The 14,687-nt window shown below is 33.5% G+C and overlaps 1 protein-coding gene across 1 annotated transcript in view; it reads right to left on the bottom strand.

Annotated features, from left to right (window-relative positions):
- Positions 1–14,687, bottom strand: part of MOXD1 (monooxygenase DBH like 1) — an 82,646-nt gene that overhangs the window by 5,962 nt on the left and 61,997 nt on the right. The window contains exons 7-10 of the mRNA XM_011358699.1: positions 13,250–13,416; positions 12,107–12,298; positions 10,508–10,567; positions 5,648–5,790 (exon numbers count right to left, since the gene is read on the bottom strand). Coding sequence (XP_011357001.1) covers positions 5,648–5,790; positions 10,508–10,567; positions 12,107–12,298; positions 13,250–13,416 — 562 coding nt within the window. The remainder of the gene's footprint in view (positions 1–5,647; positions 5,791–10,507; positions 10,568–12,106; positions 12,299–13,249; positions 13,417–14,687) is intronic.

The following is a 14,687-nucleotide window of genomic DNA, read 5'->3' as shown; positions in this document are numbered from 1 at the left end:
ACACATTTGGGGGAAATTTTGAGAGTCATAAAATAAACATAAACTTAGTATACAATTCAGTGATTCCATTGCTAGGTATTAACCCAGAAAATTGAAAACATATGTCCATATAAGACCAAAACAATAATGCTCATAGCATCTTTCTTCCTAATAGACAGAAACTAGAAACAACGCAAATGTCTTTTAACTGAACTCATAAATGAACTTGGGTATATCCATACAGGGGAACACTACTCAGCAGTAAAAATGAATGGACTGACTGCTGATACAAGCACCAGCATAGATGAATCTCAGAAACCTTCTAAGTCAAAGAAGCCAGGAACATACTCTATGATATCATTTATATAAAATCTAGAAAAGATCAAACTAATACAATGCCATAAAGCAGATTCACAGTTTCCTGGGGCTTTCTGTAGAAGGTGGGATTTTCTCCAGACAGGCCTAAGAGAACTTTTGGGGGTAATAGAAATCCTCTACATCTCATTTGTGATACAGTTAAAGAGGTGCACACACATGAGAAAGCATTCTAATGACATACTTAAAATAGTTGCATTTTACTGTATATAAATTATACAGTAAATAAAAATTATACAGTAAAAAAAAATATACAATAAAAAAAGCCAGGAAAACTGACTTAACAAGGTACAATTCCGAGTCCTCTTGACACTCTAAATCAATGCATGTTGAGAAGTACTCAGCGAAATTGAGTCAGTCTCCCTGATAAGAAGTGAAGCCTGGAGAGCCACGACTGATTTGACAGCATGATATAAGACCTGGGACATTCCTGCATGGGAAGCGATTCAGCCCTTACCAGTTAGAAAACTTCTTTGCAAAAAATTTTAATAAAATCTGAGGAAGGAATAAATCATGCATTGTAGTATATCATCCCATTTCTACACCCTCAACCCTTTACTATCAAAATATAAAAAGTATATACATAACATATGTCATCCAAACCTTAGTGGTGTGGAAAAGCTACTCTCAGATTTGCTTAGAAGGAACTCAAGAATTTGTCTATTTTTATCAAAGAGGAGTTTGAGACAAAACTGACTCAGCAGAAGCAAGAAATGACATAACAACCACGCGAACCTAGAGAGAAAAAGAAATTATATCACATTCCATGTAAAGAAACAGAAAAAAAAAATGACTAGAAGAAAATATAAACCAATTATACTGGAGAGAAGTCCCACAAGTGTTTCATGTTATAAGTTTATTTGATAAGAACACGAATTCAATTAAACAAGAATTCAAATACAAGATGATAAAATAACACAATGAAATGAAAAGGGAGATAGCAAACTAAAAGAGATAAATTTAAGACAAAATGACTTTAGCACCAAATAAATTAGAAAAAGCAAGAACCAGATGAGCACATCTGAAAAAATATGATAAAATTCTTTTTACAAATTCTAAATAGGTTAGAAAAAAAAAATTTTAGATATAAGAAATTTCTCTGAAATGAAAAAAAAAAAAAGAAGCAATCTAGGTACTTAATATATGTACTGAAACACTGCATTTTGGGAAATTTTGATTCAGATGCTAAACACTGAAATATGTTCAATTTAACTTATGCATTCTACAGGTAAAGAACGAATGCTCCCACTCATCCAAAGAGATCTCCAAAGGGGAATTAAAATGACCTTAAAATATTATATCCAGTCAAATGCTGTCCAAATATAAATGCAGAAATTCTCAAATGTAAAAGAACTCAGGGCATAAAGCACCTGGAATTTAAGGATGATGAATCAAATTATAAACTCAGAAATGCAGAATTCATATACAGATTAGAGATTATCACTGAGTCTATTTAAAAATAAAAGTTGCATTAAAATTGTGAGAATTAAGTTTCAGAATTAAATGTGAAAATTAAAAATACTTGACAATACTAAAGTATAATATAAGTAATAAATATTTGGAGATATAGAAAAGGGAGGTGGGAGACAATGCGAGAGTATGAATGTCCACATTTTTTATGATCTAAACTTGAAACACGTAGTTTTAAAAAAGTGAGTGCAACATTTTAATGTCTTTCATGATCTATTTTCTCAACATTTTCAGCCCCTTTATAAAACAGTTATGGTTAAAAACAACAGCACCATTGATTTGAAATTCAACACCTGTTCAGTTTTAGTTTCTTTTTCTTGTGATAAATTTTAAAAAATTAAATGTTTTGTTTAAAATAGTGTACAAGTTATAATTTTTATAACAATAATCTATTCATCTTTATATCAATACCTACATAGAAGGATGGTTATAATAATAATCAATTTATGTTAGTATAACTTATTTTAACAGTATTTGAGATGACTGCTTTAATCTTCTTCTTAAAACTTTTTTATGCATTACCTAAATTCCTTATAATAAGTATATGTGACTTTTACACATTATAAACACAAAGTGATTTTTCCTATAAAGAAAAATAGGAACACCTCTCTTGATTTTAGAAATAGAACAAATAACATAGGAACTTTCCATCACATAAACCTCTCTGTAAATGCATAGGGAAGGTTGATGTATGGTGCAGCAGAGAATACAGAATTGATCTAAACTCATTATCTAGTCTTTTATCTAATCTTTGTGGCTTTTTGTTTTTTCTTAAGCCTTGCCAGATCTGTAGGAGGTAGAGAAAAATTGCATCCTCCAGCACAGACAAATCCTGAGACAGGATGTATTTGTCTCTATTTGTCTACTAAGTCATCCTCTAATCCTAGGATTGCTACAGAATGTTTAAAATGAAGCAAGGCACCTAACTAATTACTGTATTAAAAGCACAGATAGACGATTTGGGGTTATAAATTATATGATATTATTTTTTGGTATTGTATCTGGAAACCAAATTAGCAATTTTCTTTCAAGCAAAACAGAAAAAGTACCCAAACCACTTCTCTCTTTGTGATCTTTTAGCCAGGGCCTTGTTGGTTTGGCCTTCAATAATGTTTATGTCACTTTGACAATGAACTAGACTTGAAAGTTTGATTTAAAGTCCAAACATCTATTTGATAACAGAGGCTCTTTTTCACTCATATTTTTGAAGAATAAATATATTTAACAATGTAGTTAAATGGTTTTATGTAGGCAATGCCATCTCAAAACTGGCTTTGTTCTGTAAAGCAATTCTGTCCTTCTAAGTAATGATAACCCAACTTCAGTATTTCCTGGGAGAGATCAAAGGCATGGGACACTGACAAAGCTCATTGGGACAAGGGAGCGGAGCAATTTCAGAGACTTCACTCAAGATGAATACAAAAGAAAACAATTGGACCATAGAATGTATTTTGAATCATCGTCTTGTAAACACACAGCTTTGAATATGTATTTGTTTTCAGCATTCTCTCAAATTAACCCCTGATTAGGAAAAATCTCTAGTTGATGTGTAAAAAATATGCTCAAGGAATAAAAGGCTATTTAAATGTTAGTAAGAAACTATATAATAGCAATATTGTAAAATAAAATATCAATATGTTATAAAATAAAATATCACTATTTTAAAAATGAAATCTTACTGTTTTTATGATGACATTTTATGTGCTGTTTTGATATTTATTAATATTGTATTTATAATTATGCATTCAGATTAAAAGGCAGATATATATATATCTATACCGTCTTAAAAATCTATGTGTATCTTTTTCCTAATTACATCAGTCTCTTTCATTTTGAAAAGTCCTAATGATTAGAAATTTCTTCTTTATACTAAAACAAAATACGCTCCAAAGTTTTTCCCAGGCACCCTTATTCTTCTCTGTGGGGTTATTAAGAATAGATTAAATCCTTTTTTCTATATCAACCTTAATATATCCAAAACAGAATTTTCAATTTCTCCTTCAGTCTTCCCTATACTATTACACTATTCACACATCATCATGTTTCCTTCACTCTTGTCCTTCTCTGACCATCTCCCTGAGATGCAATGAATCAACAAGGCCAGTGAGTGCTACTTTCAAAAGGTAACCTGAATGTTACCATTTCTCATTAACTCTACTGCCACCACCTTGCTCCAAGGCGCCCTCACCTCACACCCGGACAATATTAATAGTCTCCTGGTTGATATTATTCTTTCCAGTCTTGCCCTCCTGGAGTCCTTTCTCAACACAGTAGCCAAATCAACATTTTTTTTTATCCAAAGTCCCTACGTTGCCTATAAAGTCCTTCATAATCTGGTCCCACTTGCTGTCAGACCTCCTCACTCATTCTCTACCATATTTCACTCTGCTCCAGCCAAATTCACCTTCTTACTGCTCTTTGAACATGCCAGCTTCATACCCACAATAGGGTCATTACCCTGACTCCTCTCTGCATAAAGTATACTGGGATAGCTTTGCACGGCTTACTTCTCATCACTTAGGTCTCTGTTCAAACATCACCTCCTGTCATGGATTGAATATTTCTGTCTTCCCAAAATTCATATGTTGAAATCCTAATGCCCAAGATTACGTTATTAGGAGATGGGGCCTTTGGGAGTCTCTGCCCTCCTGAATGAGATTTAGTATCCTTATAAAAGCAGCTTGAGAAAGCTCCCTTGCCTCTTCTGCCACGTGAGGTTACTGTGAGAAGATGATCGTCCATGAGGAAGCGGAGCTTCGCTAGATGCTGATCTGTCAGCAATTTTATCTTTGAATTCCCAGCCTCTTGAACTGTGAGAAATAAATTTCTGATGTTTATAAGCCACCCTGTCTATGGTATTTAGGTTCAAGCAACCCAGACTAAGAGACCTACCCAGAGAGGCATTCCCCGTCCTGTTGACAACTACACATGTCCTTCACTGTCTTAATTTTTTTCATAATATCTACTAATATCTAAAATTTTATATTTTTGTCATTTGTTTATTAGTTCTCCCTCATTCTAGAATATAATTTTAAGAGGGCAAGAATAATATTTATCTTGTTTATTATTTTACCTTAAGTAGTTCTTATGAAATGCAGTTGTATAGAAAAAGTTAATATAGCAGAGGTAAGACTGCCCCCTTTAGAAATGCCTGCATGGATGGCTGACCTTTGGCTGTCATCAGGGAACTTAAATATTGATCAATTTCTAATACTAATTTAAAACTTTCTCTAAATGATTGTGCATAGACTGTTTGTACAAACCATGAAGTTTATGTCAAACACCTCCTTTCTTCCTGGAAGTCTAGAAATTTTGGTACTTGCTAAGCAGAGGGCACCTATGTGACCAGCCCCCAATAATAACTCTGGACACTGAGTTTCTCTAATGAGCTTCTCCAGTTCAGAACACTTCATACACGTTGTCAAAATTTGAAGCTGGTGGAATTAAGCACATTCTGTGTGACTTCACTGGGAGGAGTCTCTTGGAAGCTTGTACCTGGTTTCCTGTAGACTCTGTTTTGTCCCATGTGCCTTTTTGTTTTCTTCATTTTTCTTTATATTCTTTCATGGTAATTAATATTAGCCAGGATTATAAGTATATGCTGAACCCTTTAGGTCCTCCTAGAAAATCAGTGAACCTTGAGGCAGTCTTAGCGACTCTGGACAAAGCAACCAAGAAGCTCACCTGGTCTCCCCAGTTGAAAATAATCAAATAGAACAGCAGATAAAGGAATCTATAGCATGGTGATAAATCCAATATGAAAATAATGCCGATCCTTCCCTGAGATATATTACTCCTGTCATGAAATTGATTTATTACTTACGTGACTGGCCTGTAGATCTCCTTAACACCAATGAACTGAAGTTGTTCCATAATGTCTGGAATACTCGCACATCGAGTAAGATTGATTCTTGGGTAATAAAGCAGGTATGAGAGACACATTTCATTCCTGGTGCTTAGTCCTCCCTGAAAATAGAGATATTTAACTTAGAAAATATACATATTCCACTAACTCTGACACTTACAGCATACAAGCCACCAATGTCATACAGTTCTTTCCAATATTAAAACGTGATAAATCTTAAAACTGAAAAATAATAATCTAAGTGACAATTTAGTTTTTTTAAAAGGTAGTGTCACATTTAAAAATGAATGGAATTATTTTCATCTCTTTAAAAGTTGCCTTTCTTAAATAACCTAATAATCTCCTTAAAGTTCTGTTTATATGATATATGTTTCTCACCACAGTGAACATTTCAGAGGATTATGGGGATGTTTGGTTAATATGATACCCATCAGTCAGTCTGATGAATCTTTGCCTGTTTGTACTGAATTTTCTATAATCTTATTGTCATGTGTATAAACACCAGTAGCTGCATACCACAGGAGAGATAGATTTCACATTTGAATTATCTACTAAAAAAAAGTATCAAAGATCAGAAGAAGAAAATTTAGAGTTGCTACAATATATTATCTACAATGTCCAGTTTTTAACCAAAACTTATTAAACATGAAAAGTTTCAAAACAGGAAACTATGATCTATACTCAGGAAAAAAAAAGTTCATAAAAACTAATTATGAGAGGATACAGATGTTGGATTTAGCAAAAACTTAAAAGCATGTATCTTTAAAAGGTTACAGAAATGTTCAAGTAATTAAAGGTAAATACATTAAAAATGAGTAAACTATTAGGGAATGACATCAAAGGAGGAAAAACATAAAAGGAACCAAACGAATTCTAGCGTTGAAAAATGTCATAAGTTAATAAAAAATTCACAAGATGAGCTCAACATCATATTTGAGATGGAAGGGAAAAGAATCAGTGAACTTAAAGATAGAGCAATAGAAATTTTCCAATCCAAGGAACAGAGAGAGAGAGAGAGAAAGAAACAAAAAGACTAAAGAAAGTGAAAATTCCTCAGAGATCTGTGGGACAATAGTAAATGTTCTAATATACATGTAATCGGAGTTCCAAAATGAGAAAAAAGAGAGAAAAGGATAGAAAAAAGAAAATAAGGGCTGACGTTTTCTCAAATTTACTGAAAAACATTAACTTACAGACTCCAGAAGCTCAACAGTGCTAAAGATAAACATGAAAAAAGCCATACCTAGACACATCATAGTCATATTGCTGAGAGCCAAAGACAAAAAGAAAATCTTGAAAGCAGCAAGAGAAAAATGACAAATCAATATGGGAGAACAATACAATTGACAGCTGACATTTCATCATAAATGATCAAACAAAAAGATACTGGAATTACATACTCAAGTGCTGCAGGGAAAAAGAAATTAACCAAGAATTCTGTGTCAAAAATGAAGGTGAAAAGCTTAGTAGTATTGTTCGTGGCTATAAATGAATGTAGTGGCTAATATGCAATGACTTTACAAATTGCAAAAACATATGTTTACACTTGATGAGCAAGGCAGGAATGGGCAAAGGGAGAAAGAAGCTGGTCTACAAATGAGGCCGTAAGTGATGCCTAAGTAAATATGAGATTTAATCTATCCGTGAGCTGAGGTGGCTATCTAGAGTTTTACCAAATTGTAGGAAGGGAGCTGGGCCTTTGTAACCCCATATCAACCAGTCATTAGCTGCTGGCTGCCCCAGTGAAGGGAGTGTTACTTTAAGTGAGGCATTCTCTGACACCAAGGACAATGCCCAGTGAGGGACACAACAGTTAGCTCTTATTATCTGATATTTTCAGTGGGTAGAGTTTAGCTGTGTTGGTCCTGAAAAGGGAGAGTATCCAGGCAGAGCACCACAATAGACACTAAAATATTTAGTAAAATATTTCATGGAAACAAAATTATGTATAAGGCATGAGAAAAATAAAGCCAACACCAGTGTCTTGACTACCCTGTGTGCTCATCTTCAATCCTCTTCTCTATTCTAAGCAAAGATGATTATCTTAATACTTTGTTTATCATTCTATTGCTTTCATCACACTTTATGTTTAGTTTTTTGATGTATGTAGCCCTAAACAATATACTATTTAATTTTGTGTGTTCTTGAACTTTAGATGGATAATATCATAAATACATAAGTCTGCTGCAAACTTGCTCTTTTCAATCAACATTATGTTCTTCGGATACATTCATGTTAATATATGAATGACTTTAGTTCATTAATTTTCATAACTACATATTATTCATTTATTATATAGACATAATATATTTATTTGTTTTCCTTTGGTAAATAACTGAGCTGTTCCCAGTTTTTTGCTCCTGTGTTCATGTTACTATGAATATTTTATATACTTCTCTCTTAGAACATTTACTGCAAAAGTAACTTCAAGGTTAAATCTACATAGGAATGTAAATGGGTAGAGCATATATCAACCTCCAACTTCACTAGAGAATGTCATGTTTTATCCCAAACTGGTTTTACAAATTTACATTCAGCAGCGTATAATGAGTCCAGTTTCACTACAATAGAATTACAGTTTTAAATATTGCCAAACTGGTGGCTATAAAATATCTAATTCTGCTTTACATTTGCATGATCCTGGTTTCAAATGAAATTAAGGATCCTTTCATATGTTTATTAGCTGTTTGTGCTTTTATTTCTATGAAACCTTTTTATCTTTTGTTCTTTTTTCTACTGTATGTTTGTCTTATGTTACTGATTTATGAAATCTTTTAATAAATGCTGGATAATAATGTATTAATCTATGTATTGCAAATATTTTTTTTCAGTTTAAAATTTCTTTTCACTTACTTAAATGCATTTTCTGTAACCAAAGCTTTAATATAGTCGAATTCATCAATCTATTAATTCATAGTTTGTGCTTTTTATGCTTCACTGAGAAGTTCTTACTTACCACAAAGTCATAAAGATATATTCAGATATTTTTCTCCTAAAGGTTTTAAAATTTTGCTCTTCATATTTAAATATTTAATCTACCTGGAATTGATTTTCTGTGTATTGTGCAAGATAAAGACATAATTTTATTGTTGTCATTTGGATACCTAATTGCGTGTGTATTCTTTAATGAAAGATCCATCCTTTTTCACTTATCTGAATGCTGTGTCTATTCCAAACCAAGTTTCCACATAGGGGATTTTTAGGTCTGTTTCCAGGATCCCTACTCTGTTCCACTGTTCTAACTCTGGACGCAAAACATACTACAAATCACCATAGTTTTAAAATAAGCTTTCATCTCCAGTAGTTTGTTTCTCATCTTATTCTTTTTAGTAGTGTCCTGCCTATTATCAACATTTTGCTCTTCTATGTAGATTTTAGAATAAACTCGGTCTGCATAAAAGCTAAAACTGTAAAATTTTTAGAAAAATAAAAATATAGGAGAAAATCTTTGTAGCTATGGCTAAGTGAAGATGTCTTAATTAGGATACCTGAATCCCAAAATATAAAATCTCTCTGAATTTTACTGGAATTATACCAAATTTATAAAACAATTTAAATAGAAGAATTATTTTTATTTTACTGAGCCTTTCTATTCATGAACACAGTATCTCTTAATGTCTTTAGGTGTTCTTTAATATCTTGCAATAAAGATTTACAATTTTTTACCATAGAGATCAAACACATATAATGTTAATTTTATTTCTATAGAATTTAGAGTTTTAAATTGTTTTTTCTTGAGATAGTTTCTTACATACTAAAATATAATTAATTTTAGATATTATCAATTTTGAAATTTTTATGTAGAAAATTATATTCGTGAATAATGTCCTTTGCTTGTTTCTTCCTTTCTGATACTTATATTTAATTTTTTTCTTTTCTACAATACTGAATAGAAACAGTTATAATAAATATGCTTGTTTTCTTCCTGATTTTAAAGGAATACTTCTAGTACTTCATTTAGTTTGATATTTGCTATAGATTTTTCATAGCCAAATTTTATCTGGTTAAGACAATTCTCTCCTATTCTTGATTTGCTAAATGTTTTTTTCCCCTATGCCTGACTTAAATTTTATGAATGTTTTTTCTGCCCCAGCTGAGGCGATCATACATCTTTTTCCTTCAATCTCTTGATTGAAGAATGACATTAATATATTTTCTAATTTAAACCAGTTTGACATTTCTGAGCTAAACCAAATTGATCCTAAAACTACATTTTTATATAATTTAGGGATTTGGTTTGTCAATACTTTGACAAAGGTATTTCTATCAGGTACATATTGTTGACCTCTCTCACATTGCCATTATCGAGTTTTAGTATAGAGAATATGCTAACTTCATAGAATAAGTTGGTGGGACATGTGTTCCCTGGAAGAGATAAGTAAGGCATGAATGATCCCCTTCTGGAATGCTTTACGGGGCAGAACTCCCCAGTAAACCTGCTGGGATGAGATTTCCCTTTGGGTCAGAAGCCCTAAGCTCACGCAACTCATTCTTCCTTTTGAAGTCTGATTCATCTAAGTCCAGAGTCGTGTAGATTGTCATTAGTAACCACAGGTCTTTTATGAATAACATTAGATAAAGAAAAACTATAAGACTAAGGATAGCTTTACATAAGTCAATTAATTACAATGCAAATATTACCATTAGTTAATCTGATAAAATGCCACAACAGCTCTGATTTTACTATTACGATGTTTCATGTTCAAGACATTCAGGAATTTTGCTTCCCAGTGGGAATGTTTTTTACTCTTTTCAAAAATCAAAGTTTATTCCTCCCTCTCCAGAAATGAATTTTAAGAATAATAAAAATTTTCTTACCCAAGTCATTCGGGCTCTATCTTTTGTGTTGTAGCGGCACTCAGTAATTAGATTATCTCCCTAAAACATAAAAGTATGAGCTTTCAGATTGGAGTTTTATACTGTTTTATTTGTCTAATACATTTGTAGGCCAACAGTTTAATTGCTATATACAGGAATGCATTAAGTAATCTGATTCAGGAGAAGACCTTGACCTACTAAATTCTAGAATTGCTAGTATGATAAACAAGCAAACAAAGTAAGACTGTCTTCAGGCCAGACTCCACCATGTTCTAGTTGCATGACCTTAGGTAAGGAAATGAATCATCTGGGCACAGTTTGTTCATCTGAAAAACAATGATAAAAATAGCACTTATTTTTGCAGCTGTCGTGAGGGGATTAAGGGACAAAACACACATTTAATCCTTAGTAGAAATTAAACACTTCATAAATGTTAGCCATAGATACTAATTATTGTGATTATCTCAGCATTTACATTATTTTCTTGAAAAGTTTTTAGTAATGTCTTTATTTCCCTACAACAGAATTGTGAGGCAAATGAATAGTAATCTATTGTTCTAGTGCTTTCTAAACTATTGGACAATTTGGCGCACGTAGAAAATAATATTTTTATGGCTCCCCACTCAAGTAAGTAGATAGGCTGTTCGTGGACCAGATACAGCTAGCTCTGGGTGCTAGCTCTCAGATTTGCCCTCCCTACCCTGCTACTCAGAAAGCCTGGAGGTCAGTATTTCGATACTCTTATACCCTACTTGCAGCATACCATTTGGGAAGCTCTGAGACAATACAATAAACCTAGTAGGAAAGTCCCAAGACAAGACAGCACAATAAAAGGGGGCGTATAGAATCTCAACAAGATCAATGTTTCTCAAATTTCATCTTTCTACTCTCAGGGTATATCAAGGAATTTCTGTATGTAGAAAAGATATTGCTGTTACTTTCATTTCACAAATAGTATAAGAATTGGACTTTTAAGAACGAAGCAAGGGTAGGAAATTATATGATTATCGATCCCGATGGCCAAGGGATAAAAAAATTGACAAAATGAAATGTCATTTAAAAAAAGCCTTCATTATTGTAAGGCATGAAGTTCTCTTCTGAATCCTTCCACCATGACCCTAAGTATTTCTATAAGTGGATTACACACCACAGTATTATTAGCTATGTCCGAATACCTTTCTCAAATGAAAGAATTATCCTTACATTCGTTTTTACTGAAATGAAACTTCTAAAAAATATCCTGTAGCATAAGAAAACCTCTGATTTACGATTACCATAATTGCAGACAAAAAGTTGTTAACTGAGGAGTCAAGTGAGAAAAGAGTAATGTTAATGCTCAAAACCCGATTTTTTTTTCTTTATTTTCTTCGACAATTTGAAGTGCCCCTGGGAATAAAAGAAAAACGAGTTTCAATTTTGGAAAACAGATCAAACACATTCCATCTGGGTTGTGCAATATCCATGGTGGGTGGCTTTAGGAATAGGAAGAAGAATATGATGAGCAATTCATTTCACCACTCAAAACCTTGCTAATTCTCAGCAGATATATGTCTCACAACTTTTATAATATTTGGTGAAAAAACAACAAAACATGCATACTGGTAAGATTGCTTGTTCTTCCTTTAGATACTGAAACTCCTGGAAATTGAAGTCAAAATTGTCATCATAAGCAAGTAATTTCATTTCCTCTCCTTTGCGAAAATGACGCAGCCTGATGCCTCTGCCAGCCAGGTGAGTGTGAAGAAGAACAGCAAACACATGAATTCCACTTGGCTTTTCAGCTTCCAGAGCCTACGGGGGGACAAAGCAGAAGACTCGATTAGCCCAAACAAGTGCATGTTCAGACAGTTCTTCTTAAAAGAGACTGGGAGAGACAACTGAGAAGAAAAACTAAAGCGATCTAAGTCAATGCTTGAGCCATCAAACATTCTGAGTTTGGATTTTTCACGACTTATTCCTAGCATGTTATCTTTGTGAAGCAACATTTGCTGGAGAAAAGAAAGGGAACTAATGATGACTGAGGATCATTCCTAAATGTTATCTTATTTTTCCTCTCTCCTTTTAGGAGGTAAAGAGGCAGTTAAAGCTCCTGGCAAAAGATTCTAGCCTATTAGTAACCTGCAAATTGAAACTCTTAAAAAGAGAAATTATTTCCCCTTTTCCAGATTAAAAAAAAATGGGAGAGTGGAATTAAATGAATTGGCCGTGGTCCTACTGGTAAATGATGTCGCAGCAATTTGAATCATGATCTAAATAACTCAGAAGAACATAATCTTTCCACTTCACCAGCTGGCCATAATGTGAACTATAGATGGAAGCAGGCATTGTTAAATACTCATATATGGTTTTCTCTTATCCAAATTGCTCTTTGGTTAAAGAAAAAAAGGAAACTATAAATGAGAGGAAAAAAAATAAAAAATGAATAATAAGAAAGAAAACAAATAGAGATGAAAGGTAAAGTTGAGAAAGGAAAACTACACAAACGAAGGTGGAAATTGTAAAAGATAAAACAAAGTGTCCAATATGAAACAAAAGAGAGAGGACTAGGAAGGAAAACATGCTAGAAATTCTTCTGGTCTTCAGAATTCTATTCCTGCAGCCTTCAAGATTTAAAAACATAACCAAAGGTCTTTATAGCATGACAACAAAAAAATAATAAACAAGCATGGCGTTTTCCTAACACGGCTTTCTAACAGCATTCATTAATCTGTAAATAGCAGCATAGACTGAGACACAGCATACCTCTTCCAGGCACTCCAGAGTGCAGTGACCCTCGGAACGGAAGTCGGGCATGCCTGGGGGGATGGTGTGGAAGAGGCTTACCCAGAGGCCAGCCTCGATCACCCCTGCATCAAATTTCCTTATATCCGTTGTATGATAGAACCTCAGTCCAGAATTATCTATTAAGCCTGGAACAATAGAAAATAATTAAAAGTGAGCTTGCATTCTTTAAAAAAAAAAAAAAAATCCCTACGTTCAGTTGAATTGAGTTCATTAACTTTCCCTAAAATGTCACAAGGGAAAGGAATACAAGCAATGATAATGGGAGACGACATTCAGCTTCACAAATGAGAATTAAAAGACAAGTCATTGTATTGTCGGCAACCATTTTCGACTCTCTTAGCATACCATGGAAGAAATGTTTGTGTTGTCTAGCTGATATATTCCACAAATATCTAACATGAAGACAGAATGAAAATCCTAAAGTCATTCATTAGAATATAGAACTCAACAAAAGCTTTATTTTATATGGTTTTGAGGTGAAATTCAGTAACAGTTACATAGAAGTGAAAACCCCTTGGTCTAGAAAACTACACCCCATCTGCGGGTGTAGAAAACTACAAATGATTAAATTTCTTTATAGTTTGTTATCATTCTTTTTTTTTAAGTGCTCGATAACTATCAGCTCTTTATGATTATTATTAATATTACTGAATTTAAGGTCTTAGTGGCATATCCAGGCAGAGGTATTCAGGGGAAAGTTGAAAATATATGATCACACTTCAAAAATAATTGCGACCAATGGCGTGTTATTGGTGTTAGATCTGAGTGTTGGAATTGACTCTGAGAGTGAGCGAGATTGCCCAAGGAGCAATAGGAATACAAGGAACAGAAGAGAATTGGACAAAGAGCCCTGGACAGAAGGGTAAAGTGGATGGAAGGAACAGTAGTAGCACAGATAGTGCACGTTTAGAGAGATTAATATAATGGTGATCATTAACATAAAAGATTGCAGAGAAGTAGGTAGAGATGAAGGACAGCAAAGCTGATTTGATAGAAGCTGTGAGAGGGATGTTTCAGATGCACGGTGGGGGCAGAAATCAGATTTTAAGGACTCAGGGATTGACTAGGTGGTGAAGACATGGAGACAGTGAATGCAGCTTTTCCTTCAATGACTGTGGTGAGGAAAGGAGGAGCTGGTGTGGGAGCAGGGGCACTGAAAGTTTGGTGTTGACAGATTTCAAGTATGTTTCAGAAGGAAACTGAATCTGAAGAGAGAAGAAGAGTAATTTCTTTCTCTTCACAGCTTCTATTTCTACTACTGCTTCCTTTCTTTAAACCAGTTCAACATTAAATGTCTGTTTTGGACCAGGCATTGTTCTTGGGACTGGAAGCAAAATGACATGCAGTTTGTCATCATTCTTTTAAGTATTCAACAGTTATTCAATCAACAATTGTT

Source organism: Pteropus vampyrus, unplaced genomic scaffold, assembly GCF_000151845.1.
Source record: "Pteropus vampyrus isolate Shadow unplaced genomic scaffold, Pvam_2.0 Scaffold43, whole genome shotgun sequence".
In the NCBI taxonomy this organism is placed as follows: domain Eukaryota; kingdom Metazoa; phylum Chordata; class Mammalia; order Chiroptera; family Pteropodidae; genus Pteropus; species Pteropus vampyrus.
This window is presented reverse-complemented; position numbering and strand designations above follow the sequence as displayed.